This window comes from Plodia interpunctella, chromosome 15 (genome assembly GCF_027563975.2).
Source record: "Plodia interpunctella isolate USDA-ARS_2022_Savannah chromosome 15, ilPloInte3.2, whole genome shotgun sequence".
In the NCBI taxonomy this organism is placed as follows: domain Eukaryota; kingdom Metazoa; phylum Arthropoda; class Insecta; order Lepidoptera; family Pyralidae; genus Plodia; species Plodia interpunctella.
The window spans coordinates 8,865,968-8,891,794 of record NC_071308.1 but is presented as its reverse complement, the minus strand read 5'-3'; the positions used below and the strand labels follow the sequence as shown (position 1 = coordinate 8,891,794).

The following is a 25,827-nucleotide window of genomic DNA, read 5'->3' as shown; positions in this document are numbered from 1 at the left end:
AGATCGTAAAGGCATAGGTACCTAGGCATAGTTGGTCATATGTGCATTTGGACTGATTTTTTTTTATCATTCTCATTCGGATAGCCTTACAGTAAGTTTAGTTGTAGTATATGTAACTATATCCTATGCATTCATTAATATGCGCCTATGCAAGATTATAATTTGAAATCTTTGTTTGGATTGGCGACCTCGGTGGCGTAGTGGTAAAGTATTTGCCTTTAAATCGAGAGGCCCCGGGTTCGATTCCCGGTCGGGTCATGATGGAAAATGATCTATATGTATTTGTTATAAAATATAGTATCGTTGAGTTAGTATCCCATAACACAAGTCCCAAACTTACTTTGGGGCTAGCTCAATCTGTGTGATCTGTCATAATATATTATTAAAGTGTAAGTATTTAAAAAATTGATGATTCGCCATGACGTCTAGATCTTACTAATATTGTAAATGGGAAATTTTGTGAGGATGTAAGTAATGTGTTATGTATGTTTGTTATTCTATTCCTTCACGCAAAATCTACTAGATTGTTACAAAATTTCGCCGCGTTTAATAAAAAAAATATGTCTAGGTATGTCTATTATATAATTCCAAATCACAGCCCTTGGGTACTGACATTTCAGATGCGATTAGCGGCAATCTATGACCCTAGATTCTGAGCAATCGATTACGTTAACAAGGGGATAATTTAGGGGTGGCAATCAAAAATTATACGATTTGACATTTTAAATACAGTGACGGTTTCAGGATTTATCGATTTGCTGAAATGGTGATAACTTTGAGTGTCAAATTTGTAGGTAGGTATCCTAAGGTGTGGTATTGTGGCCTTGATGGAGGAAATTTTTTAAGTGTTAATTATTACCCAATTTTGGGAAACATTTTGGTAACTTTTAGGAAAAGGTAGGCAGCTGCCTACTTAAGGAACTTATGTGTAATACAAATGTATGTAGATAGGTATGTCATAGGTACATAGCCCTACCTAATGATATCTGAATAGGTAGGTACGAAGGTACCTATTAGGTACGAGGTACGATCTGAGGATCGTTGTAGGTAGGTAACAAGGAGATATAACTTTATGGGCCATTTACAAAAATAAACAAAAATAATTGGCTACATGTATGTAGGTACCTAAATGGCTCATTAGATTAGAAAATATGGATGTTGGTGAGTACCTAGGTACCTACCTACCTATATCTTGTGTTTTTCCAAATATTTTCCGTAAGAGTTAAGTAAGTATTTAAAAAATAAATCAACAATAAAAAGTGCAATGCATCTAGCTAAAACAAATAGAAGAAAATCTAACAATTAAATGCCTACCTATTGATGCAAATGTTAATGCAATATCAAAGGCCCTTTACGAAGCTTTCTTGAATAATTAAGACAAGTATAAACATAAAATAGACCTACCTACTAAGTATATACGATTAGTTATAGAAAATAAATTATTCTACTGTAAATAATGATATGTATCTGCAGCATTTTACAGACATGTTTTTTTTCATGCCGGTAATGTGTTATGTATGTTTGTAGGTAGACATAGGTCTACCTCTGATAAACCAAGCAATCAATCTGCACGAAAACACTATAGGCAAATTGTTTTTGTGGCTCCACTGAGCTTTTTCAGGTTAGAGCTTTTACGACTTTAAAATAGCTGTGTTGCATTCGATGCATTAACACAACAAAATGTATACTTAACGGAAATTTTAATCATCAAAGAGGGATACAAGCCAGAAACGAGGGTATACAAAATAAAAACGACGCATGCTTAGCGGCGTGCGAACTTCGTGACTTTGATCGAACATAACCTAATCGTCACGTGCCGCCCTTACATAAGGGTGTGTAACCTCTACAGCTGTTCGGCAGCCCTGGTACCTACCTTGTCGTCCGACGATCTCGGCCACATGCTCCGAAGACGGCACCGGCACACACTCAGTCATGTTCTGCGATTTCTTGGCCCTGTCATCTGGAGGTGGCGCGAATCCCAAAGGGCTGGCTAAAGGATTGGCCGTAGGCAGGCTCTCCCCCAAACTGAGCAAGCTCAACTCCAGGGCGAGTTGGTAAGCCCTCTGGTCCTCCATCAGGCCGCCACCGCCCAGGTCTCCGAATAGACTCGACGGCATTTCCACTTGTGACGCTATTTTGTTGGGTAGCGAGAGGTTGCCCTCTCGGTCACTGGTATAAAATGTTCGATCTCAAACGCCGCGGTTGGTCATGAACGCACGAATGCGTGTAGTCGAGTCGCGGCGCGGCGGTGTACTGATGGAAGCCGGCCGGCCGGCGGGCGCAGGCGCCGTGCGCGCGGGGTGCGCGGCGCGGGGCGCCGGGGTGGCTGACTGCATGGAGGGCGCGCACGACGCAGCCAGCTTCCGCCCGCCCTACCTTACCTAGCGTATGCTACACTACACTACACCACTACCTGACGACTAAATGTGATACATTCCCTTATTATCATATCACTAGATTTTGCTCGAGACTTGCCTTGTCTATCTTTTTTAAGCCGTGCATACATTTCTTGACTTAAGCCAATTTACTGCACATTTTTATTAACATTAGTTACTTACTAAAAAATGTTTTATTTTCCCAAACATTATCAATTATTGTCACGTTTTCCTCCATCCATCAGTAACCAGCCAGATATCTTAATTATAATTAATCCACAGTCTAATTAAACGACCGTGTGATTAGACGTGCGACTGGGGTTTTATATTAGGCTGTTTTAGTCCACTGATGTACTCTGTCTTTTCCCGATATATTTAGGAATTGACATATGTTTTCATTCTTATCAGATAATAACAGATAAAGGGCCTGGTCAACAGACCTCCACATCTAGGTGTCGGAGATTGGAGACCGTCTGAAGGTCTCCGAAGTAGCGGATAGCGGTTACATAAAGTCGGATCGCATGATGGAGCCAATAATATACTCTAACGAATTCTTTCGGCGTGCCTTCTCAGAAGTATTTCGTAATATCTGCTAACTATCTAAGTTAAGCATAATATAGTAGATCCATGCATACTATCTGCTAATATTCCAAACCAAACTAATATTATGTCAAAGTAAGGTTTTTGCTTACCTATTTGTCTTAAGTTTTTCACGTTTGATTTACTTGAAAGTAATATTCACACAGTCACACGTTATATCGCTGTGGTAATCAATTCCCTTAGACGGCTCTTACGAACGTTGTAAATATAAAAAGACCGCGTATTCAAACAAAATTTAGATAAGTAATTTCTTATTAATTTCGGTTATCTAAGGCCATTTAACCTTTTTATAGACGGAACATGAAATTTGGCGCCTCGCGTATCGGAAGTCGGGTCAGCAGAACTCGAAGCGGCATCATCACACGGCTGATAAGCAAGTGTCGAATTTTGAGATAAGTTTCTTCGAATTGAATTGGTCAATTGTCCTTTTTCCTCCCCCTGACCATATGAGTTTGCCCCTTGCCATATGGTTTTTCAACATACGTTAATTCATAATTCATTTATTTGCAACGCGTATGTACGTTAAAAAGTTCGATGCGAACATAAGAGTATTCATGTATGTGTTCACACGACAACTCTTTATTATCGTTACGATTTATTTATTGCTTCCTCAGGAATTAATCTATATATTGGTGAAAACCGGATGAAAAATCCGCACATACACGGCAGAGGAATTTATTTTATAATATGTAAGGAAATGATGGAAATATAGGGATTTAGCGCTGTGATTGGAATAGTAGGTTTAATGACGAAAGCGTTAAAAGTGCGCCTACGTCGATTACTTTCAAACGCACGTGCGAACGAGGGAGCCGATTCTGCTAAACTTAAAATCATGTCTCAATGATTTTATTTTCTTAATTCGTGAAAATGACTCTGGCCTTTTTGAAATGAAATGAAAGATTTTTATTTTACTGACTGAGTCCATTCATATCTCTTGTCGTTATTGCTCGTATATAGTAGAGCTGAAGTAAACATTGAATTTATTGCGTTTAAAACAGAACAAGTAAGAGTTATAGAAGCGACGCCGGAAGGAAAATGTAAACAAAGATTTAATTAACCATTCACTGCTATCTACTTAGGAGCCTTTATACCCTTCGTCCTTCTCCTACGGTTGGTATTTAATAAAAGTGTGTAGTTAATACGAGTATAATATAAGTTATTTTGTTATAACCAATGAAAATTGTTGACGTCTAAATATATATTTTTTAATAGGAATTAATAACGCACACGTTTAGACAAACTTCCATACAAAAAAGGAGAACGCATACGCGTTTCACAGTCGATGTGATTATAATCTCTATTCAATATATAAACGACTCACTCCGTTTCTCCTAATAGTTAGGTGTGAGAGAATGATTTTTGCATTAGGTTCGCCAATTGTTTATAAGTATGTTTTTTTTTAATTGGAACAATAAAGTTTAATCCTACCTAATAAAAGCGAAAGTAAGTTTGTTTGTTACCACTTCACGCTCTACCTACTCAACCAAACTTTTAGAAATTTTGCAAACAGCTTGAATTACGAGGAAGTACATATGGTATGTACATTTCATCCCTGAAGAACAACTGCTCCCGTGGGAAATCACGCGGGCGAAGCCGCGGGCAAAATCTAGTAAATTAATAATCCTACTTTATTCCTATTACATTTTGCTACGAGACGTCTACGGAATAATCTTGCCTTCTTAGAAAAGTGCTTCGGCGTACGCGTGCTACGAGAACGCTACGACGCATCTAGTTTGCCTAGCTCGCAGATATACCCTGCATAATACCTGCTAGCTGTCGTCGAACTCAAACAGATGCTGACGCGAATGAATGAACATTGCGTAGTTCGTGTGAGAGCTTTTATTTATCGCAATAAAAACCAGCAATGTACGCAGTATCCGCCAAAGTATGGCGAACTGTTTGCCGATAATGTATAGTAAAGCCGATATGAGTGACAGGGTCTTTCGTTCTCCGTCGTATTCTCTGCAGTCTTGTATACATAGCGTAACGACGTCGAGGTGTTTTTAATGGGTTCGAGGTTTACATTAATATATCATTCTGCTTTACCCGTGGTGGTAGGTGGCATTGCGAACCGGTATTTTCATTTAATAAACCTCTCAAAGAAATAGGATAGCTTTAAGCACATGCGGGTTTGGCTGACTATACAGAGCAAATGTGCCAAGAAATCTAAAGCGAAAATTGACTAAATCATTGAGGTCAATACAAATTGGCTAGATGACATTCAGTTAGAATGGCAAGTCAAATAATATCACCTTACATTTTGAAGTTTTTGACATCGTTATATTGCAATGTGCACGGGTTTAGTTTGTACATTGATGTTTAACTTTGATTTATTAATAATATAATAGTACCAAATTTAATCGAAAACATTTTCATCGACAATTATTCGATCATGATTGAGTAACAAATGTTCTCACACACCACAGACTTGTATATTAACCACAAGTCACATAAATATAAATCCAACCATTCGTATTTATAATGTCAAAACTACATTATGTTTCGTCGACAAGTGTGAATTTTTTAAAATTATATAAAGCCAGAAAAGTTATGAGGCCACATTGCGAATGCTAAAATTTATTCATTTGGCCTCATTAGAGGGTTCTTATTTACTTCGAAAGTTGTAGGGCTTATACAAGAACTATATAATTTTAGTCTTCTTTAATCTAAAAAAGTAATTCACTAGAGCATGCACACTTGTACAGAGTGTGAAGTATTTATTGTTCTATAACAACAACATTTGTGCTTGTCTGTATATTTATATATTTCTCCTATATCTTTTTTATTTTAATATTTTATCTTTTGTCTTATTTATTTAAAACTGTTAAGTTTACTGCACCCTCTTAGTTTACTTGTGTCTCTTTCCATCCAAAGGTTGGCTGGAAGATATTGCATTAGCGATAAGTCCGCCTTTGCACTCATTATGTTTGAATATCTTGTTGTAACGTATGCTTGACTCCTTTGTGAATGGTGCAACAAAGAGTTTATCTATCTATCTATCTATCTATAAAACAAAGTCGTCCTCGCGACTGTCTGTTTCTAAGCTCTCTTTTAAACCATGCATTGGATTTCGATACAGTTTTCACTGTTACGACAAAACATTCACAAAAATTCGTGCGAAGCCCGGCCGGTATAATCAATCGACGGTAATGTGACGTAACCTGATTTATCCAATTCGTTTCTATCCCCACTGGACCTACCTAATAGTTTTTGGTTGTCGGTTAACAAAGGGTAACAGAAGAAACAATGTTGCAATTCGTCGCAGGTGGAGACGTACATTGTACTGTACTGGCACTTACCAACAAGTGACCATAAAATTTAAAGTTTTGGAGCACTTGTATAGGAAGCAACGTGCAAAATTGTTTATTATAATGGGTTTAAGCACGATGTCTATGTTTAATGGATAAAATGTTTTGTACCTATGTATTGTACAGTAAACGTCACATTTACATAAATATCTGATTCTTTATTTGCTAAATAATAGGGCACAAATCTAAGTACACCATCGTCAACGATATTACAAACTTTTTGGTAAAAGTTTGTAATATTGCATGATAATATATAATTATTTCTTTCACACAAGATTTATTGGTGGAATATATTATTTGGAATACTGTTATTATAAAACTTGGAACAATACTATGGGGTAAATTTTAAATTTTACTTATTGAAGCAAAGCAATCTGGTATACGAAAAATACCCTCTGCCACGTGCCTCTCCGAATGCCTGTGTCCTTCGATGTGATGACATATGATCGAACGAGATTAATCTTCATTCGATTAACTAATCGACATTAACTAATCGGACTATTGAAACTACATATCATTATTTTAAATCTATTTTATTATACGTTGGAGACTAATGTTAATCGGAATTATGTTTAAAAAATACACTTAAAACAGATTTCGCATTGAAAGCCAAAGTTACTGCAATTAAAGCTTTAAATTACGCCAAGAGCTTTCTTATCTAGTCATCAGCTGTTCTATGGAAAGAACACCGCGAGCTTTCCGGAATTTATGGATTAGGGACTAAATCCTTGGACAAACTGATAAACACTGATTAACTATAACTAGCAAATTTCATAATATTTATTATGTAGTATGAATGATTGATTTTCTAAGGGAGATAGTCGGTTAAATATTTTATTTGCTCACAGATTGGCACGATAACAGTTGACAGTTTATTTTTTTTTTTAGCATAATAGAAACCATGAAGGGATGGGAAACATTAAAAAAATAAATTTGTTTTAATTAATTAAAAAGGAGTGATCCTTCGCGTAACAAGTGTTCCGTATAGTACTGTAATTAGAACGATATTTGGTACAATTGACGACTTAAATAAAATTTGACACCAGTATTAGCAATAACATCGTTCTTCTGTTTGTAAAGATAATCCTTAATATCAAGAATCGAACCCGCGACCTGGCCGGCCGTGTCGTGATGATTCCATCCTTGCCACTAACGTCATGAGCAATTTAAATTCAATCGTTCACTTCACTGACCTCAAACCCGGTGACCTTTTAAAATGAACTCTATGCTCATAACAATAGAGTGCATTGCGCAGGGTCATTGCGCCAAGGAATGGGCAGTAGGTCGGCGGGGGTGAACGACCTTAGCTAAGGGTGGCTGCCGGGTTGTTATCAAATACCTATCGTTTTTTAGGTCAAATAAACCAAATGATTATTCATATAATTTGTGGCGTGTGGTTCCCGCCCTGTGTGGGGCCTTACCTCCTACTCCTACGGATGTCGTAGGTACAAGGCGAAAGTGACAAAAAGCCTTGCCAACTGATACGCAACAATATTATTCCCAAAGAGGATTGATGAACCCAGACAAATTCCAAGATTTATGATATGTTTCACCCCTGGCTTCGCGGAGCGTAGGAGTCTATAATGATACTAGGAGCACGTCTGGTAGCGAAATATAGACACAATAGCGAAAATTCTACTTGACGGATTTTCATGAAATCTGGCTCACGGGCAGAACATAACCAGGATTAGCGGAGCCCCGCAGCTGGTAACCACATATTATTTTGGCCATAATATCTGAAGAAATATAGCCCGCAGTGCCTTCGACAAGTGCCACTGGCCTGGACCCAATTATCGCACACCAAATCCAAAATTTTATAGTTTTTATGCTGCCTATATAAATTAAAAATTGGCGCATTAACACGACTGCTTAGTGATAATATTTAAAATATTGTAAATATTATAATAAAAGTAATATACAAACTTGACAGTCAGACAATACATTAGTAGGCTTATAAATTTCATAGTAGGTAAGTGGATCTTGTGGGTTGATCAATATTTAGTCTAGAAATAGTGCCGAAATGTTTCGTCTATTCGTACCTACTAGGACTAAAATTAAAGGCAATGTGAGGGACCGTTCTCTCCTTCAATAGAATTACGATAGATCCTTTTGCAAGTAGGGTCATATGAATCAGTTTAAACCATATCTTACCCTGGGTCGACATAACTTTACTCTTGGACTCGACAGAACTGTGAAATCCAAAACGAAATCAAAACTATATGAGATTGCATCAGTGATAAGGTCGCCTATTGTAAGCACATCTTTTTAGTTGTCTTGTTCAAAATTGTATCTTGTTTTTTGGGCAATAAAATGTTTTACTTAATCAAAGGGATCAAAGGGAAGTAGACTACTTATATATTACGTCCTCTTTGATACGGACAGACAAGACAGGAACAAAACGCATACATACACCGGAAACTTGCGCTGAAGTTAAAATCGATTCACCATACAACTTGAAACCAAGGAGGTACAGTGAACAAAAAAAGTTGTTCACGACAATAGTACGGTTCGCATCTGCCATCCGGGGTAGGCAGATGTCTCGAAGGCCTAAAAAATCACTACCTGCGCCGGCGCATTGTTGCGTACGTACTTATTCTTGAACTTGAGTGTAGGGAGCGTATGAAGCAGGATCCCCAGGGACAATCTCACGGCTCGGACTGTTTTTAATAATAAGTTGTGACGTATGACCCTAAATATTTGACAGCTGTTAGGAAGAATAAAACTTATCTCCTTAATAATTAGCAAACTAAGAAGACATTATTACTTCGTCTTCTTCTTTGCGTACCGAAGCTCTCCAACTTTTATATTTTAGATAGATAGAACTATAAATTCTGAATTGGTATTTTAATTAATATTATTTAAAAAAGAAAGAAACAAACAAAATATCTGCAGTTTTTAGATTCAGTTTTTCCAGCTCAGTAGAATTATTCATAAATATTCTTTACAATGCATAAATATATTGTCTTTTATCTATGGCATAAATAAATAAATCATAATAATAGGCACATTTAGTTGTTTTTTTTATTATAGAATTTCAGTAAAGCATATTTTTTTATTTAAATTTACTTGAATTAACATCTAATTGCAATTAAACATATTTTGTTCCTTTTTATTTCTTCCCGCTTATTTTCTTTTTGTTCTTCAGAGCGGTCACCCTACTCTCATTGCCGATCGCTCTGAATGCACAGACAGACACACAGGCAAAGGAGAAATCTTCACATATTATTCCCATACATCATTATATTTACTTAACCGCTTTCATGCGATTCTGCCTGCTTTGATTCTTACACCTTTACAAACAAACAGAAGTTTCAAGTTTTATCGTTAAAAAATCAGAGATGCGAAGTTTTTTTTGCTTATTCTGTCTGCTCCTCATGCATAATAATGGCGGGCTTGCATACGTTGAGCGGTTTAGCTGAGGTTTTGTCAGTAATAAATAAATACGGACTAAATTTAAATATTTTAGTAAACACGATGTTTTAATCAAGTTAGTTAGTTCCAGCCACCCAAATTGCTATTATTGTTAAAATATTCAAAATAAGTAAGTACTACCTACGTACTAAGATTTACTATCACCAGTTTCTGATTTCTGTCTTCAGTTGTCTGTTCAGTCGGGTGGTAGTAATTAATAGACAACACAACAACTATAGGTAGTGACAGTAACTATTGTAAGATTAGTGGAGAATATACAAATGAATAATAAATAAACACTATACGTATATGTATGTAAAATCAAGCAGAGCTGAGTACTACAAGACCCTTTTGTCAAATGTCTTTAGGCGACTTGAAGAAAATCTGACACCGCAGTGTTAGCTAGATCGATATGTAAGTTCATTATTTTCGAGCAGATTAGACAAGTTCATTCGACTCCTACACAACGTAACTAGGGTTGCGCCGCCCAGCAGCCTAAAACGACAAGCCCGTCGAGTTGAGTTGAGACTCTTTGGAGTTATTTTTAGTGCAAACTTAACTGAATTTCATTTTGTTGTACCTAAACCTAAATACTATTTAAACACATTACTTATGTAGGTATAATTTTGTCTTATAATTTTAAATATTTCATGCTTGGAATGGCAATCTGTAAGACTTATATCTCGTATGAACCACCTATATTTTGTAACGATGTTATAGCTATGAATTTTTTTGAGTTTGAGTTACAATTTTCGTGTTTTCCATACAAATTAAGTCATAACAAAATTTTGTTTGATCAATTAGAAAAATTTGAAAGTTGAATCGGAAAAGGGATTTGGGAATTCGGCAAAGGGAAGATTCCGGGCCCTTGGGGTAGAACGGCCCGGCGGCAGCTGCTGAGGTTCGTTGACCTTTGCGCTAATTTCGCTTTCCCGGCGAAAACGTACTTACAATCCTTAGTCTGGGAAGGTGAGGTAAGGGGTGTTTATATTATTAGATACCTATACAGATCGAGGTTTATGTCGTTTATTACATCAGGTATCATTTGATCAATCCTGATAGATTATGAACTACCTACCGAAAAATGCCTACATTGAACCATTGACGATTACACACAATTGACAATTTCTCAGACAGTTTACAAAGTCGCGGGATTAATGTTTTAAATAAATACAACTATTCTACAGGTTTTGCTCGTGATTTATCTCAACCAATCTGAGATTAGACTATAACATGTAATGTTTATCATTAGGTACTTGAAATCACCGTTCATTTATTGGTTTTTTTTAAGCTTTTGGAAAGCTAAGCATTAAAAGCCCCAAATTAAAACTTGTTTAATATGTGTTGACGTAACAGCTGGCACTGTTATTAAGACTTTCAATAATGTCAATATTTGCTCGTTTTAAATAACGACTTTGCAAAATCATATAAATCCTTGTTCCGTCGCGTTTTTCATTCTATAAGACACATGTAGGTACATACTTTATTTTTCAATATGGCCAATATTTTTGCGAAGCCACAACAGATGCTTTGCGGCCCTATGACCTTAGATACCTACTGCCAATATTATTGAGAGACTCCCACATAAACGCATGCGCCTTTAAAATTCGCCTTTCCCACCAACTTATTCGCGGACCCCAAGGTTCTATTGTATAAGCACTGCACTTTCTCAGGGCGAAGCAGCTGTCGTCGAGCCACACAATGCAGTCGAGACGGTTTTTTTTCCAACGTAAGTAGGGCGTTGATTATGTTGATTTATCTGGCTCCTGTTCCCGTGATTTATTGTCGATGGTTCTCAGACTTCTAATGGGACAGATTATATTTTAAATAAATTATGTATTTTTAAGCACTCGTGCTATGGCGCTTCTGGTTAGATTTTTGGAGAGTTGCCTTCCATTTTTTATGTTAGATATTTTTCTTCAATAAACAGTCGGAAAAAAAATTAAAGTAGTCGCTCTCTTTTTTCTTCAGAAAAAAATTTCGTTTGTTTTTCTAACTTTCTAACCTGATGTATCGCATAGTATATCATATGAGCACAAAATCATATCATAATCTTCACAGGGCGACATTTCAGTTTACATCTCGACACGTTGTAGAATTGTTTATGTTGCCGACTGTCGTCGCCCGCCTCTGAAGCGAACTCCTTTGTTTTATGACCTCCTGGTAACGCGGCCCGATGACGTTTTGTTTTAAAACTTGTTCGGCTTTTGTTTCCTTCGAGTATTTAAATTAAGCCAATGACAAAAAAATATTGTAGGTATGTTATGTTATTGTTAAAAGGCAGAACTCAGCTTGAGACCTAGAGATTTGTATAAGCCAGGACAGTGCAAGTGCACTGCACATAAGTCATCTAGTCTAGTTGGATATGTGCCTTTTGAATAAACCAAAAATCTTTATGTCGGTGTGTGTCGATATAACTAATAGAGCCTGATAAAGGTTGTTATAAAAATCACAGTGGATCGGAAATTCGGAACCCTAAATAGTAGCATGCCCTACCTATATTATGATATGAATAAAAAACTAAAATGTGTAAGGTTTACTTAAATATACAAAACAGTACCATGGACGAACCAAAAAAAAAAATTTTTAATCGTCCAAGACTATAAAACTATGAATTAAAATACAAAGAAATTTTAACATTGCATCGAAGGTAAACTTATAAGTCGGAATGTATACGAATTTTCTAAAAAGGGACTATTGTTGTGTAGTTATATTATCCTTAAGGGTTTTGTTATCTTGCATTTCGCACAAACAATAGGCATATTTCCTAGCTAGATAAAGGATTTAAAAGCGATCATTCAAAAAGCAAAACAAAATATGGAATTGAAAAACAATGGCCCAATATATTCAATTTGGTCCCACTTTAGGAGAAAGGATAAATAAAATTAATTATTGATTATTACTTTGTTTCTTTTATGAGATCTAGAAATGTCCAATGTCTCTTTCCAATGGATTTTACTTGTAGGCTGGATGAGTGTGTGATTTAATTTAGCCACAGTCGGGTAAATATATTTTCAGACGAGACTATAAGCGCCATCTAGTTACGATTAAGCAAGCTTGGTTCTCGAGGGACTAGGTAGGGTCGTATAAATAATAGTATAAATATATAATATATAAATAGTAGCATATTAATTAAGTAGTAAATCCTCATAGAAAATCCTTGATAAAGTCTATTTTTTATATAAATTGGTTAACATGAACGCATTTGTTTGCCGTATGTAGTTAATGTTAGCGAACTCGACTAAAAGATTTTAAAAAGGAAACTGTCATTGTCATGACTGCATAGCCAGGCAGTCTGTCAAAATGGCACGTCAGCAACAAGATGTTGATGAACTTTTCGATGTTAAAAATGCGTTTTACGTAGGAAATTACCAACAAGCTATTAACGAAGCACTCAGTGTAAACGTAAGTAATGATTATTTATAAATTTCTATGGGATAAGAGTCTCAAACTACTGTATTTTTCATGTTATGAGTAATGTAATTTCAGCTCTTGTTTTGTTGTATTTCCCTATTTTTATCTTATAATAAGTCATTTCAGGACGTTCATTAACTGGAAACACTATATTATAATACATAAAACCATATCACATTAATCTTTATCACCAAAATTCATAATTTTCAGGCTTCTACTCCCCTTGTATCACTTCAACGAGATGCCTTCCTATACCGCTCCTACATCGCGCAGGGGAACTACAGGATTGTCCTCCAGGAGTTGAAAACGGCTGATCCCATGCTCCAACCTCTGAAGAGCTTGGTGGAATATTTATCTCCAGGAGCCAACAAGCCTGTGATTGTAGCTGACATAGACGCAAGGGTATAATTACACATTTAACATTACAACACTGGTATTTAACATTAGTTTAAATCTGAATTTACACACTAATTAATCCGAGACAAACAAAACAGGATGAAATGGTCCCAGAATGGCAGGACCAATCACCTGTCTGGTGATCTGTTGGTCTTGCACTGGTGTTCCCGTGTTCCGAACCATTTTCATTACAGGTTGCCAAGGGAGTGGAACTATCCAATGAGGTGTTTCTGGTAGTAGCAGCTACAATCTATTACCATGAGGACAACTATGAAGCCGCCTTAAAGTAAGTACAACCTGAATTGCAAACACATTTTTATGAAACCTAGTAAAATGATACAAAATTCTAAATTGTAGGATGTGGTGTGAGTTTGCAATTTGAAAATTAACAAAACATTCTCAGTGAGAATGTTTTGTTTTGTTAACATGTTTACGTTCAGCATAACAGCATTGTTCATTTCCATGAAATAAAAATAATAATTTTATTGAAATCAGATGCTACAGATTTAAAATATTAATTGTGTGAGGAATGGAGTAATTTCTGATGTGTCAATAAAACAAAAATTCCAGAATCCTTCATGGAACAGAGTCTCTCGAGTTGAATGCATTGACTCTTCAATGTCTGCTAGCCATGAACCGGCCAGACCTCGCACGGAAGCAGCTCAAATTGCTTCAGAACATTGAGGATGACGGGACACTGACGCAACTTGCACAAGCTTGGCTCAATCTGTCACAGGTTTATATGAATTAATTATTAATTGACGACCTTGGTGGTGCAGTGGTAAAGTTTTTGCCACTGAATCAAGAGGTCCCGGGTTTGATCCCCATTAGGGACGTTATGGAAAACGATCATTTTGATCATTTGATTGACCCGGGTCTTGGATGTTTATCTATATACGTATTTGTTATAAAATATAGTATCATTGAGTTAGTATCCCATAACACAAGTCTCAAACTTACTTTGGGGCTTACTCAATCTGTGTGATTTATCCTAATATATATAGTTATATTTATTTAATTAATGTTTATTTTGACAACATTTTTACATTTAAATCCTTAACTAGTTTCACGACTTTTTTGTTTTTTATTTATTTTGCCATTTCATAAATTTTTAAAATTAATATTTTCACATGGTTACATCACATGAAAATAATACATACATGCAACCTGTCTTGTTGCTGGTTTGAAACTGGTGTTCTGAAACTGTACAATTTTATTTTCTTATTTTTATTGTCTTGCAAAAAATACCTACGATAGATTTCAATATCTGGGATGAACCTACATGTTGAGATAACCGAGTATTTTTATACTGCAACTAGCCAAATTTGACACTAAAGAAAGACAAACAAATAAACACGTCACATTTATAATGAAAGTACTGAATTTCGGATTCCTATAGGAGTCGCAGATATCATAGTTTACAAGTATACATTTTAACTGAATCATATTTAATTTGTCGTTGTACAATAATGAATATGGTATTGTTTGTTAGGGCGGGCCGGGCGTGCAGGACGCGCACTACGGCGTGATGGAGCTGTCGGAGCGGCTCGGGGCGCTGGGGCCCGCGCCCGCCGCCGCCGGCGCCGCCGCCGCCGCTGCCAGGGGTCAGTCTGCATTCATATTACTCCAGAACTTATGGAGCTCCATCCGTATGCTCCCTGCGCGTGCTCCCGCTATAGTATAGGTCCCCTTCGAGGCGATTAAACAACACATAGCCTTGGCAGCTGAAGCTGGTCGGAAAAGGACAGCTACTTTAAAGTCCCGAATCAAACTGGAAACACGCGAGTCGTATCAGGGAGTGAAATATTGATAAGCAACGACAGCATTCCCAAAGAGATTTCCGGTCGTAAAATCTCAGCTGAATCTTAAAAAATTGCTTTATTTTTAAAGACTCTGGGTTTCGGGGCGTCACTGCCAAGAATGTCATCGGGAATAAGATGAGAGAGAGAGAGGAATGTGTTAATTATAGAACACAAGTGACCAGGCTATGACGTTGCAGGCATGTGGGAGGAAGCGGAGCAGATGCTGACGGAGGCGCAGTCGCGCGCGCCGCAGCACCCGGATTTGTTGTTAGGGCTGGCGCTCACAGCCACTCATAGTGCTAAACCTCCAGAGGCAAGTTTTTATTCAATTACTTAAAATCGTAATTCTTCTTTGCATGCGATCAAAATCGTTGTAGTGCCGAGTCAGATTGGCTATTTGACTAAATTTATGATACGTTTTAAAACACGCGAAATGTGTTGTTGTTTTTAACCACCATAAAAACTGTAGCTTTAATAAAAAATTTAATGATAATGTGCAAACATAGGAGCCATCAGCATTTTTTTTTCAAAAGCGAAAACTCACTGGGTGTTGGCCTTTTTGCATTAATAACAAAATAAATAACTCGATTTTAAAAAAAATGAATGCTCCCCTCTCACGGCAGAGATAATGACTTTTACGAACAATGTCACAAAAAATAAACAATTATATTTGGCCTGTCTTGCAGGAATGTCTTATAATGATTGTATGGACTCAATTCGAAGTTTCAGTGGATCTGGTGTAAATAAAAAAATCAATGTTTGTTCCCCAGGTGGCCAGCCGCTACATAGCGCAGCTGCTAGACAGCCACCCCGAGCACCCTTTCACGAAGGAATACAACGCAAAGACCAACGAGTTCAAACGCCTCGCCGCGCAATACCAACCTACAGTTGCTAGCTAAACCCTATGTGTATGGAGATATGGCTTAAAAGCCGCAAGTATTTTATTGGTTCAATATAATCCAGAGTATATTATTGTAATTTGTAGTTTTATTTCTAGCATGCATGTTTTTTTCGTTACGTACTCAGTACTTAGTGCTTTGTCTGGTCTGTTTCTGCAGCCATATACATTTAGGACGTAATCACTGACCTCAACACCATATTCTATACAAAATGTGAGCAGATTTTTGTACCGATTTGAAGCGCCGCGTTGAGGCTGAATGGTACTAAAAATGGCATTAGATGCAAATGGCCGCCATGTTGTCTGGAAGCGTCATTGTTTAATTTCGTGTAAATTGTGAAAAAATCTTTAGTTTGTGCATTTTCCTGTTCTTTTTCTTAACTTTCAAAAGGTCAGTGGATAGAATGCATAAAATTGATCCAAAAATACGAGTAGTAAAGAGAATCGAAATGATTCTTCATGATTCTGATTATTCCTTGTACTTCGATTTGTTCTATTATTTGCAAACAGGACTCAAAACATTACATAAAATTAATTAAAAAATATGTATGTGCAGGAAAGTTTTGAAATAAAATTAGTTATTTTTGCGTTTATGTATTCCTAGTAATTATTGTACTCAGAGTCATCTAAATCTTCAATCTCTTCTCCCAGCCTAGTGGAATTAGCTAATATGTAGAACTGTCGTAGTTTCTCGTCTATGAGTTTTAGGTCTTCTAGTCGTGGTATGTCTATGGAATCCAGGTCGCCTTTCAGTTGGGACCAATCTGTGGTGCTTTCGTGGGGTATCGTGCCAGTTTCTCCTGAAAATGTTACCGATTTCGATATTTAATACCTCTTAAAAATTAAAAACTAATTTCCCACAGTAAATCTCATGTTTGCGACCAAAAAGTTACAATACCCTTTGTCTGTTCTAAATGCGACAAGTCGATACATTTATTGATAGAGAAGACAAAATTTGTCGACGAAGAGAAATATATCGTTTTCCCTAACATGCAATCACTTATCGATAAAATATGTCTTCACGATATCGTATATCGACACGACAAATCAATGCAGCCCATATTATAAAACATACTATTTTACTGGCTATAAAAGTTAGGCAATTTTATGACTGAAGATTCTGTATGTAATACATTTGACTATATATCTACACTAGGCAAACATAAATACAGAGTTCTCCGTAGTCATCAAAATTTCAGCAACAATTCCGGACCGCGCATTTCCTCTTAGAATCCATCTATTTACGATCCATACAAAGCAATCAGAAATGAAAAGAAGTTTACCATTAGATGATATTTGTACGTGGTCTTCTGTAAATTCAGCAGCTATTTCAGGTGGCGCGGTGAATGCCTCCAACACTTGTTCTGTGTTTCGCTCGGATTCCAATCTCTCTTGCCTTCGCTGGTAGTTCCACGCCTTTTGCAGGTTGAACCGTTCCGGTCTGAAAATTAATTTCATCACTAATTAACTAGCTTTGAAATAAAAAAATGTGTCCTTCAGAAGTTATATTATATTTACTAGGTACCTCCGTCGAGTCGTCTAATGTCTATGTTTACGCTTCATCGTATTTACCCAGTTCCCAAGAAAAAATCATGTAAATATTCAATCAAGTTATAAATCCCATGTGAAATTTATCTGCTTGTTTTCTGTATTTTCAGTTTATCTCAATCCTACAACTTTTTGGTTTAAATCATTGGCTAAACTGGGGCGGCTACGATTTGCTGGTAAATTGACAATACGAAATGCGTCATAGCACACTTCTACCGCACCGCTCTGCCCCGGCGAGATAACGTTAATTGAAAAGTGAGCTTTAAGGCATCCTCTGCAGACAGATATTGACATGACGAGAGCTAACAGCGAACCAGTCGCAATCACTAGTGTTGTATGGTTTCCTAAATTTTATTTACTTACTGTTCGCCACTCTTGTAGACCCTCTGCTCTAAGTTGTTGATATCGTGTCGCATGTCAGCTAATAGTAGTAACATCAAGTCCAGGGAACCTTCCGGACCTCTGGCGCCACGAGGGCCCCGCGGCCCCATGGATCCTTTGGGCCCCTCTGCTCCTGGTGGTCCGGCCGGACCCTGAAATTGTTATATTATATTTTTTTTAATAGAGACGATGTACCAAATATTGTGATGATGAATGCTTTTATAGAAACTTGAGAAACTACTAAACATAAGCATATGTTAAGTCTAAATCCCGAAGTGCGGTTACACCTTGGTCTAGCCGGCTAGACCTAGGTACAGCCGGTCTGGCAATCACCTAGGTTACGCTATTGTGCAGATAAGCAGGCTACAGCCTGCTTATCTTCGACGAGACGTAGGTTTAGCTTAATTAATATTCTAGGTTAAGAAGTCTTCACTTGACTGGCAAGACGAAAGTCTTTTCCACACGAAAACCTTAGACCACGAGACCTTATTTTAAATGTAAACTAAATATAAATAGAATAATTACTGGGAAATACGTACCCGTGGTCCTCGCTCGCACCGACAGTAGCCGCCTTCCATCGGCGCCACGGAGTCTAACACCTTGTACGAGTAGCTACCATCTGAAAAGCACAGTACTTGTTTGTATTAGATACTATGATATAACTGTTGGGCAAAGCCCTCCCTCTACATCGCCATACATCACTGTCCATTGTCCAACTCCTTATATTATTATCCGTTGAATCTTGATCGTCAATCGTCAGATCATCTTGTTCTGAAGTTGAGGTTGTTGACAGTGAAAATAATAATTAAAAATTTGTTGTGTAAAATATTGGCGTGTCCTGTCGTTGATGTAGTATAAGGCAACTAAGTGATAAAAACCCATGGAACTACAACATTTCTACACAAATTGTATTTTTCTCTCCAAAATCCTCGTCCAGTTACACTTCAACCTCTTATACTGGTATGTAGAAGTTTATTGTGATGTATTGAAATCGTACCTTCTTCGCTTATAACGACGCTGTCGCTAATCTTTTTGAGCTGCGCCTGCGTTGCTCTCAGTTGCTCAGTCAGCGTTCGCACTGTCTTCGTCAGCCAGGCTACTGTGTCGCAGCTCGCGTAGCAGCGGGAGGACGATCTGATTAGAGGGAGGGGAGCCTGAAAAAGATATATATTTTTAACCGAACTTTCTATTACGAATACGATACGTTGGTCATGCGGTGACCACCCACCATTATTTAACCAGATTTAAAGAACAACGGTGAAGGAGATTACCCACCGGGAAAGGCATGGGGGTAGGTCGCTCGCATCGTCTCCCGTCCGCAGCGAGTACTAGGGGATCATCACAGGCACAGCGGTAGCCACCAGGATCGTTGACGCAGTGGTGATCACATCCGCCATTATTTGACGAACATTCATCCACGTCTGAAATAGGATAAAAATAATAGGAACAAATGCAATAATATCAGTATTTGAGAAAGATTTAGATTTAATTTCGATTTCTTGGAACTGAGTGTAACTGTCGCATTCAGTATGAGAAGAGCGATCACTCGAGTGGTACTAAGAATGATGTCCCGAAAATGTTTGTGTAAGTGGTACTAAGAATAATGTATGAAAAAAATATACTTAATGAGTATGGACTTTTTATCAACCAAGAAAATTAAACCTCACCAACACAGTACGGCTGGGTTCGTCTCCTGTAATTGTCAGGATTGAACTTGTAGCCCTGGTAACAGGAGCACCGCATGGCTTCCCCGAGAACGTCGCACGCTTGCTCGCACATATTCAAGCTACAAGGATCCATAGACTTTGGTATGCATCTGAAATAGGTCACAAGGATTATTAAGAAAGAAGATTCCCCAAGTAGTCAAGGAGAGTTGACGTCGGGCAAGTGGCAGGTCGTAAAATCACAGTCGAAATTTCGAAATTGTAAGGTTTATTTCTTGGATTGTGTGTTCCGTGTTTATCGACGAGATAAGAAGAACCTGAGTAGAATCAGCATTCATAGTTGAAGAAGAGATGGTTTCAAGTCCAATATTTCCACAGCCCATTGCCCAAAAATTCAAAAAGTTGGGTTTGCAGACTTTTTATGAATAAACTGGGAATATTCTGGTCTCTCAAGTCTTACCGTCCAGCTACCAAAGAATGAGTCTCGCAACACTGTAGTTTGATGCACTGTATGTCCACACCATTAACGTGACACATCTGTCGCGCGCGCAGCAGCTTGTCCGTCGGGCACTCGGAGTGCTCAGCTCTGGAATAGTTAAAGACTTGATGATACACCCTCTTATTCATCTTATTCATAAAAAAGTCCAAACTTATCTTAAGTTCAAATATATTTTGGCCAAAATTTTCCTTCTAATAGCCATATTAGAAGATAAATTTGTAATCTTGTTATTCGTTCTATTTAACGAATGTTAGTCGCCGGCTCTAAATGTAAGTTGGATTCGTTCGACTAGTTGTGACAAGATCAAATAAGACTTCGCAGTTTCTTGTTTATTCTTGACGAAGTCAACAGGTGTTCTTCAGATATGTTTCAAATAGAGCTATGTTTCAAGAGAAAAAATAGAATAATTTCGAGTGTCCCACAGTTACTTACTAACTATGCCCCGGGGCTTTTCTTTATTAGGAATTTCAGGAGGAGAAGGGAGGAGCTATTTCAGGTTATTTCTACACCAAAGCAGCCTTTCGTCATAATTCGACTAAGTATAGTAGTCGTTTAATAGTACACACATAACAACATTACGTGTATATGTTACGCAAAATCTTTCACGCACACATACTCTCGCGTTTATAATATTCATATAAACTTATATAAAACAAATAGTCGAGGCGCGAACGTTAATCGACACAGCTATACTCATTTCTACAGTAGCTACCCTATAAAATAGTGCATCCTGCTGCACCCAACATGTCATGATGACAATGTCGTCTGTTTTGCTACCAAGAGATATCTTATCGCTTACATTTCGCAATGATGTAGTTGACTAATCATGCGCAACAAAAACAATGCCTTTTATACAACATTGATATTAAGTGGCCGTCGCACCTTATACAGTTGTCTGTTTGCTATAATTCGTCTCTTTGTGATCAGCTGATACTAGTCGGGTGATACATAGTTTGGGTGATAATTTTTCGTTGTCAGACCATTAGCACGTATATTCTGTGTATGCCATAATCCTAGATTTTTTAACTACTATCTTATCTCGTATTTAGAACCTCTTAGATCTCATTAGATAAGGTTTACTTACTGATTTTTTATGATGGCAAACCGTGTCATGTGTTGACAGATTATTAAAAATGTTCAAAGAGCTGAGGTGACGGTGATTTTGTTATTACTCGAATATTGGATAAAATTAATATTGTCTAGTGTTACCTGCGGCTTCGCTCGATAACCTACCTGGTATGTGGTACACCATATCGATAGTATCGAGTTGTGACAAAAATATCGTGTATTACTCTTTGATTTTAATGAAAATATTGATCACAATGTCTATCCACCAGTGGATAGGGGATGATTGTGAGAATTTTTATATATTTAATTTATATTGAATTTAGTTTCACAGGTTGGATATACGAGCTTGGAATGAGATTCAGGAGACTTGCCAGCAGTAGGACGTATTAGGTTAAGAAAAACTTGGTTTCAATTTCAAAGCCATTGTCATAATGGGAATTAATGATGAATAGAATGGATGAAAAAATTGACCAACCACTGATTTTCCCAAAGGTTACTCGATTACTCTCATATTTTCCAAACTAAGTACCTATGCGCAGTAATTCCGACTACTGTTTGGACCGATTAACTTGGTTTATTTAACTGGGACTTATCTTGAGGATAGTGATAGATCGACGCTAACAGCTGAGAACAAACAATAAACGGCAGTTTAGATTGTGTTGATTGAGTTTAATTGTTACCGAGAAGTTACTCAAGTTTCAGTAAGTAATAGGGATCAGAGTGACGACAAAGGCTTGGTTATTCGGAGATCTAATTCTTTCTTATAGTTTTGAGTAAACTAATCTACACTTCTACATTATAATTAAGTTTGCGTATAGGGTATAATCTTCTGAACCAAATACTACCTACTATTTTTCTCGTGGAAGTTGGATGAAAGCGATCCACGTTCGCTTAGCTGTTTAGCTGCATTAAAACATATCCTACAGCTGGGCAAAAAATTTGGTGTATTCCTGAAGAAAGCGCTAATCATCTAACTAGTCTATGACTTCCACGCTGTCTATGTCCTTCGAGAGGAATCCAGGCGTTAATCACGCGCAACCGTATTTATTCCATCAGTTGCCTTTGAAACATTAATGCATTACATCTGCATTACACAAAACAATCATCAAATTGTGTTGCATTATGTAGTGCGTGCAGTCGTTGACCTTAGCACTGGATTTTTTTTGTATGATAACACTGATAAATGCATTTGATTGTGCTGCGGTGCTTTGATTTCAGTCTAAATATTTCAGACTTGTTCGATTTCGGGTGAAGAGTCACATATCTAGGTATATATTTATTGGAAACTGCTTAAAAATAATTGCTTGACCCAGGTTAAATTTTGGAATGTAGAGATAAATTGGTTAATAAATTGATTTGTATTACTTTAAATTAAAGGACAGCCCATTTCAAAACTTGCTCCATGCCAAATTTACAGAACATGAAAAGCTCTCATATTTCCCCACCAGCTTCTAGACCAAAACTTTATCACTTTCAGCAAAGTATTCACATCATCACAACACTCACACGTCAAGAACGTCATCATGGAACGGCTCCTCCACATAGTATCCCGTCTCATCATGACTTGTAAGTACCAGGGAAACATAAAAGAGGAGAAGTACGGCGCACGCCGCGGGACCGGCCGGCACACGCATTGCGACTGGCGCGTGCGCGGATGCGTTTGCCCTGTGATGCTCAAACTTTTTGTTTATATCCGTACAGCTGCATGAATGAATGCGTTTTGTTGGACATCTGCTGTTATAAATGACTATTTAGCTACCATGTTTTTTAGAGCCAATCGTAAGGCTTGATTTTCACAGTAATGAGGTTGGATTACCAGTATCCGACAAAGTAGTTTTGATAGGTTGAAAGCTTCGGCTGAATTATTGAACGTATTTAGTTTTTAAGGCCAAACCGAAAAGAATATGCCGTGGGACACTAATTTCTACGACTGAGTTGGACTTCACTTATTTATCAAGTGAAATGGCTATGTTTCGATCATGGATTTAGTAAGTACCTTGTACGGAGTACCTACTAACTCCATGGTTTCGATCGAGTCAAGAAGTAAAGTGTATTATTATTGACCTAAGTTTTTTTATGTATGTCTATTGTTTTTGTTTTAATATTAGTTCCGTTACGGAGCTTCACTCCCAGATTACTACACCGCACTAACTAAGATTTTAATAGTTTTTATTTATCTGTGTCACAAATTGTCATCGCAATACATTTAGTAGATTTAACGTGAACTAGTAACAAAAATCCTTATTTATTTTTTTCTAAGCAAGATTAGTAGAATATGTATCGTATAATTTCCATTTCGTCATTACTTTGAGATCTTTATATAAATCTGTGCCGTTGTGTATTATTTATTGTTAATAATAAATTATACAATGTCCTCTTTGATCGTAATGGGTTATCTAGAATGCGGAAATTATTGAATAGTAGGTACTATATAATGAATCATTATGCGATTCAGAAATCACTGGTTAAACATGACTCAGTGACTAAGTTTGAAACGACATATGAGCAAAATGTAAATGTGTAATTCCGAAAAAAAAAACCCAAAAAAGACCTGTACATTTGCCCGTTTCAATTTCCTCCGGCTGCAGAGCTTTTTCCGAGATAAAAGGACAACTTATCCACCAAAGTGTAAGAATGCGAAATTTCAAGAAAAATGAGTTGATTTGATAGATAACATGTTAAATGGTAAAATCAACTTACCTATTTATAATATTAATTGGGACTTGCTAACAACTTTGGGAATTCTAAATATAAAAAAAATAATTAAAAAAGAATTCTAAATAAATACCTACTACAAATAAAAATTTGTATATACATCTGTAGTATTTGTGTAGATTCTATATTCGCTAAGCTAGGAATAATACAACCAATCCAACAGCTTTGTACCTACTTCCTTAGATAAGCGTGTCTAAACTAAACAAACGAAAACTCTTAACTTTATTAGATATAAATTACGCTTTTAATAGCTTAGATATAAATTACGCTCTATAATAAATTTTCAATTACAGTTTTGAAGCCACTGTTCAAAGTAGTCGTTTTGCGCCAAAAATAACATCCATGTTCCTAGGGTGGGCAAGTATTTCGGTTGCCAGGGACGATTTTCATTTTATGTGCGTCCCGATGCGGTAACCAATTATTAGTAGTTTGCGGGAATATTTATAGGATGTACTTATCTGTCAAATAAAATAAAAATACAACAATACAACACATTGTGACATCGTTTTGTAGTCGTGGTCGCAGGTAGACTGAGGTAACTGCAGTCCTAACTTGTGGTAGAGGTCGCACATGAGGAAACTGGAAGTGAAAAGTTGTGTTATATGAAACCATTACATAACTTTTCACTTCTAATTTCCATACCTTTCGCAAATAATAAAATCTAGGGCCCTTCTGCGTATGTCGTCAATACACACTATCGGCCATGAACATGGCGAATCAACCTACACTGCCGGTTTTTAAAGTATCAACACATGTAAAAACAAGAAATGTACTATGTCTCGCCACTATCATAGCCATTTTAGGAAGAAAAGGTAAAGTATGATGTATTTTTCTATGCCTATGATGGTCACCCTATCTAGTCTATGATTGTTTACTTTGGATGCGTTCAATGTCGGCGCCGCTCTACTGACACACTGCTGTTTATGCAATATACTGTTCAGTATATTAGTTAATATTATATCTGTGAAAAATGACTACAACATATCAGGAGTTCTTCAAAAAGGGCGCGAAAAGAATCATTCAGAGCTTCATTTCATTCATTTACAACCGTCCATAGGATACGGTGATCACTTCACTTGAAATAACTTCGGGTGCTACTTAGCAGTAGACAAACGCAGGTGTCAGTACTAAGGAATGCCTGGTGTTCGTCGGTCAAAGCGGATTGAAAGTTTTGATACCCTGAAATTATTAATAGGAACAAAAACCACAAAGTATCGTTCGCTTTATTTTACAGGTTTGCATAATTTTTAGTATTTAGATAATGGATGAATTCGCCAACATGTATTATAGGCTAATTACTTATCATAGTCTATATAATGCAAAGTTTACCTTCGCCTTCAGGATATAAACGATTGACATCTCCTGAGATTTGTTACTTACGATTCAAATTCCACACCGTTAGAATTTTGCTATGGTTTGATAGACAGGCGTTATAAGAATTCATAAAATATGAATTTTAACTAAAATATATTTTTTTCTATTTTATGAACTGTTTGAATAAGAAATAAAATAGAAAGAAAAATAATCTTATTTTTATAGTAAGAGTATTGTTTGTTTTAGTTCAGCGTAAAGTTCTTTTTAACGTAACGTTCCTAAGGGGTTGATTAATGGAAATAATTATTTAATGGAAACTTTAATCGGGCACCGATAGTGCAATTTAAGTTAATAAAGATTGATCTATTCTTTGATAAAAGTTGTAATTAATTCAGATTTATTTGCGCAGAAAAATGCGCCTCACGCACCACTCC

The 25,827-nt window shown here is 36.9% G+C and overlaps 3 protein-coding genes across 3 annotated transcripts in view; 1 reads left to right on the top strand and 2 right to left on the bottom strand.

The window, feature by feature from the left end:
* The window catches only part of LOC128675988 (uncharacterized protein), a 51,683-nt gene extending 49,415 nt beyond the window's left edge, over positions 1-2,268 (bottom strand). The window contains exon 1 of the mRNA XM_053755863.2: positions 1,874-2,268. Within this exon, the coding sequence (XP_053611838.1) occupies positions 1,874-2,117 (244 nt within the window). The 5' untranslated portion in view covers positions 2,118-2,268. The remainder of the gene's footprint in view (positions 1-1,873) is intronic.
* Positions 2,269-12,968: 10,700 nt separating this feature from the next.
* Positions 12,969-16,284, top strand: epsilonCOP (Coat Protein (coatomer) epsilon). Its single transcript, XM_053755882.1, has 7 exons — positions 12,969-13,099; positions 13,319-13,510; positions 13,699-13,790; positions 14,075-14,240; positions 14,997-15,108; positions 15,504-15,619; positions 16,077-16,284. Exons 1-7 carry the CDS (start codon positions 12,998-13,000, stop codon positions 16,203-16,205), a joined length of 909 nt encoding a protein of 302 aa, XP_053611857.1. The 5' UTR covers positions 12,969-12,997; the 3' UTR covers positions 16,206-16,284.
* Positions 16,285-16,453: 169 nt separating this feature from the next.
* On the bottom strand, positions 16,454-23,030 carry LOC128675998 (collagen and calcium-binding EGF domain-containing protein 1-like). The gene is made up of 9 exons (XM_053755881.2): positions 22,871-23,030; positions 20,258-20,383; positions 19,801-19,949; positions 19,409-19,554; positions 19,131-19,287; positions 18,673-18,752; positions 18,116-18,285; positions 17,488-17,645; positions 16,454-17,004 (listed from the first exon to the last, which is right to left on the bottom strand). The coding sequence occupies exons 1-9, from the start codon at positions 22,996-22,998 to the stop codon at positions 16,805-16,807; spliced, it is 1,314 nt and encodes a 437-aa protein (XP_053611856.1). The 5' UTR covers positions 22,999-23,030; the 3' UTR covers positions 16,454-16,804.
* Positions 23,031-25,827: the final 2,797 nt, after the last annotated feature.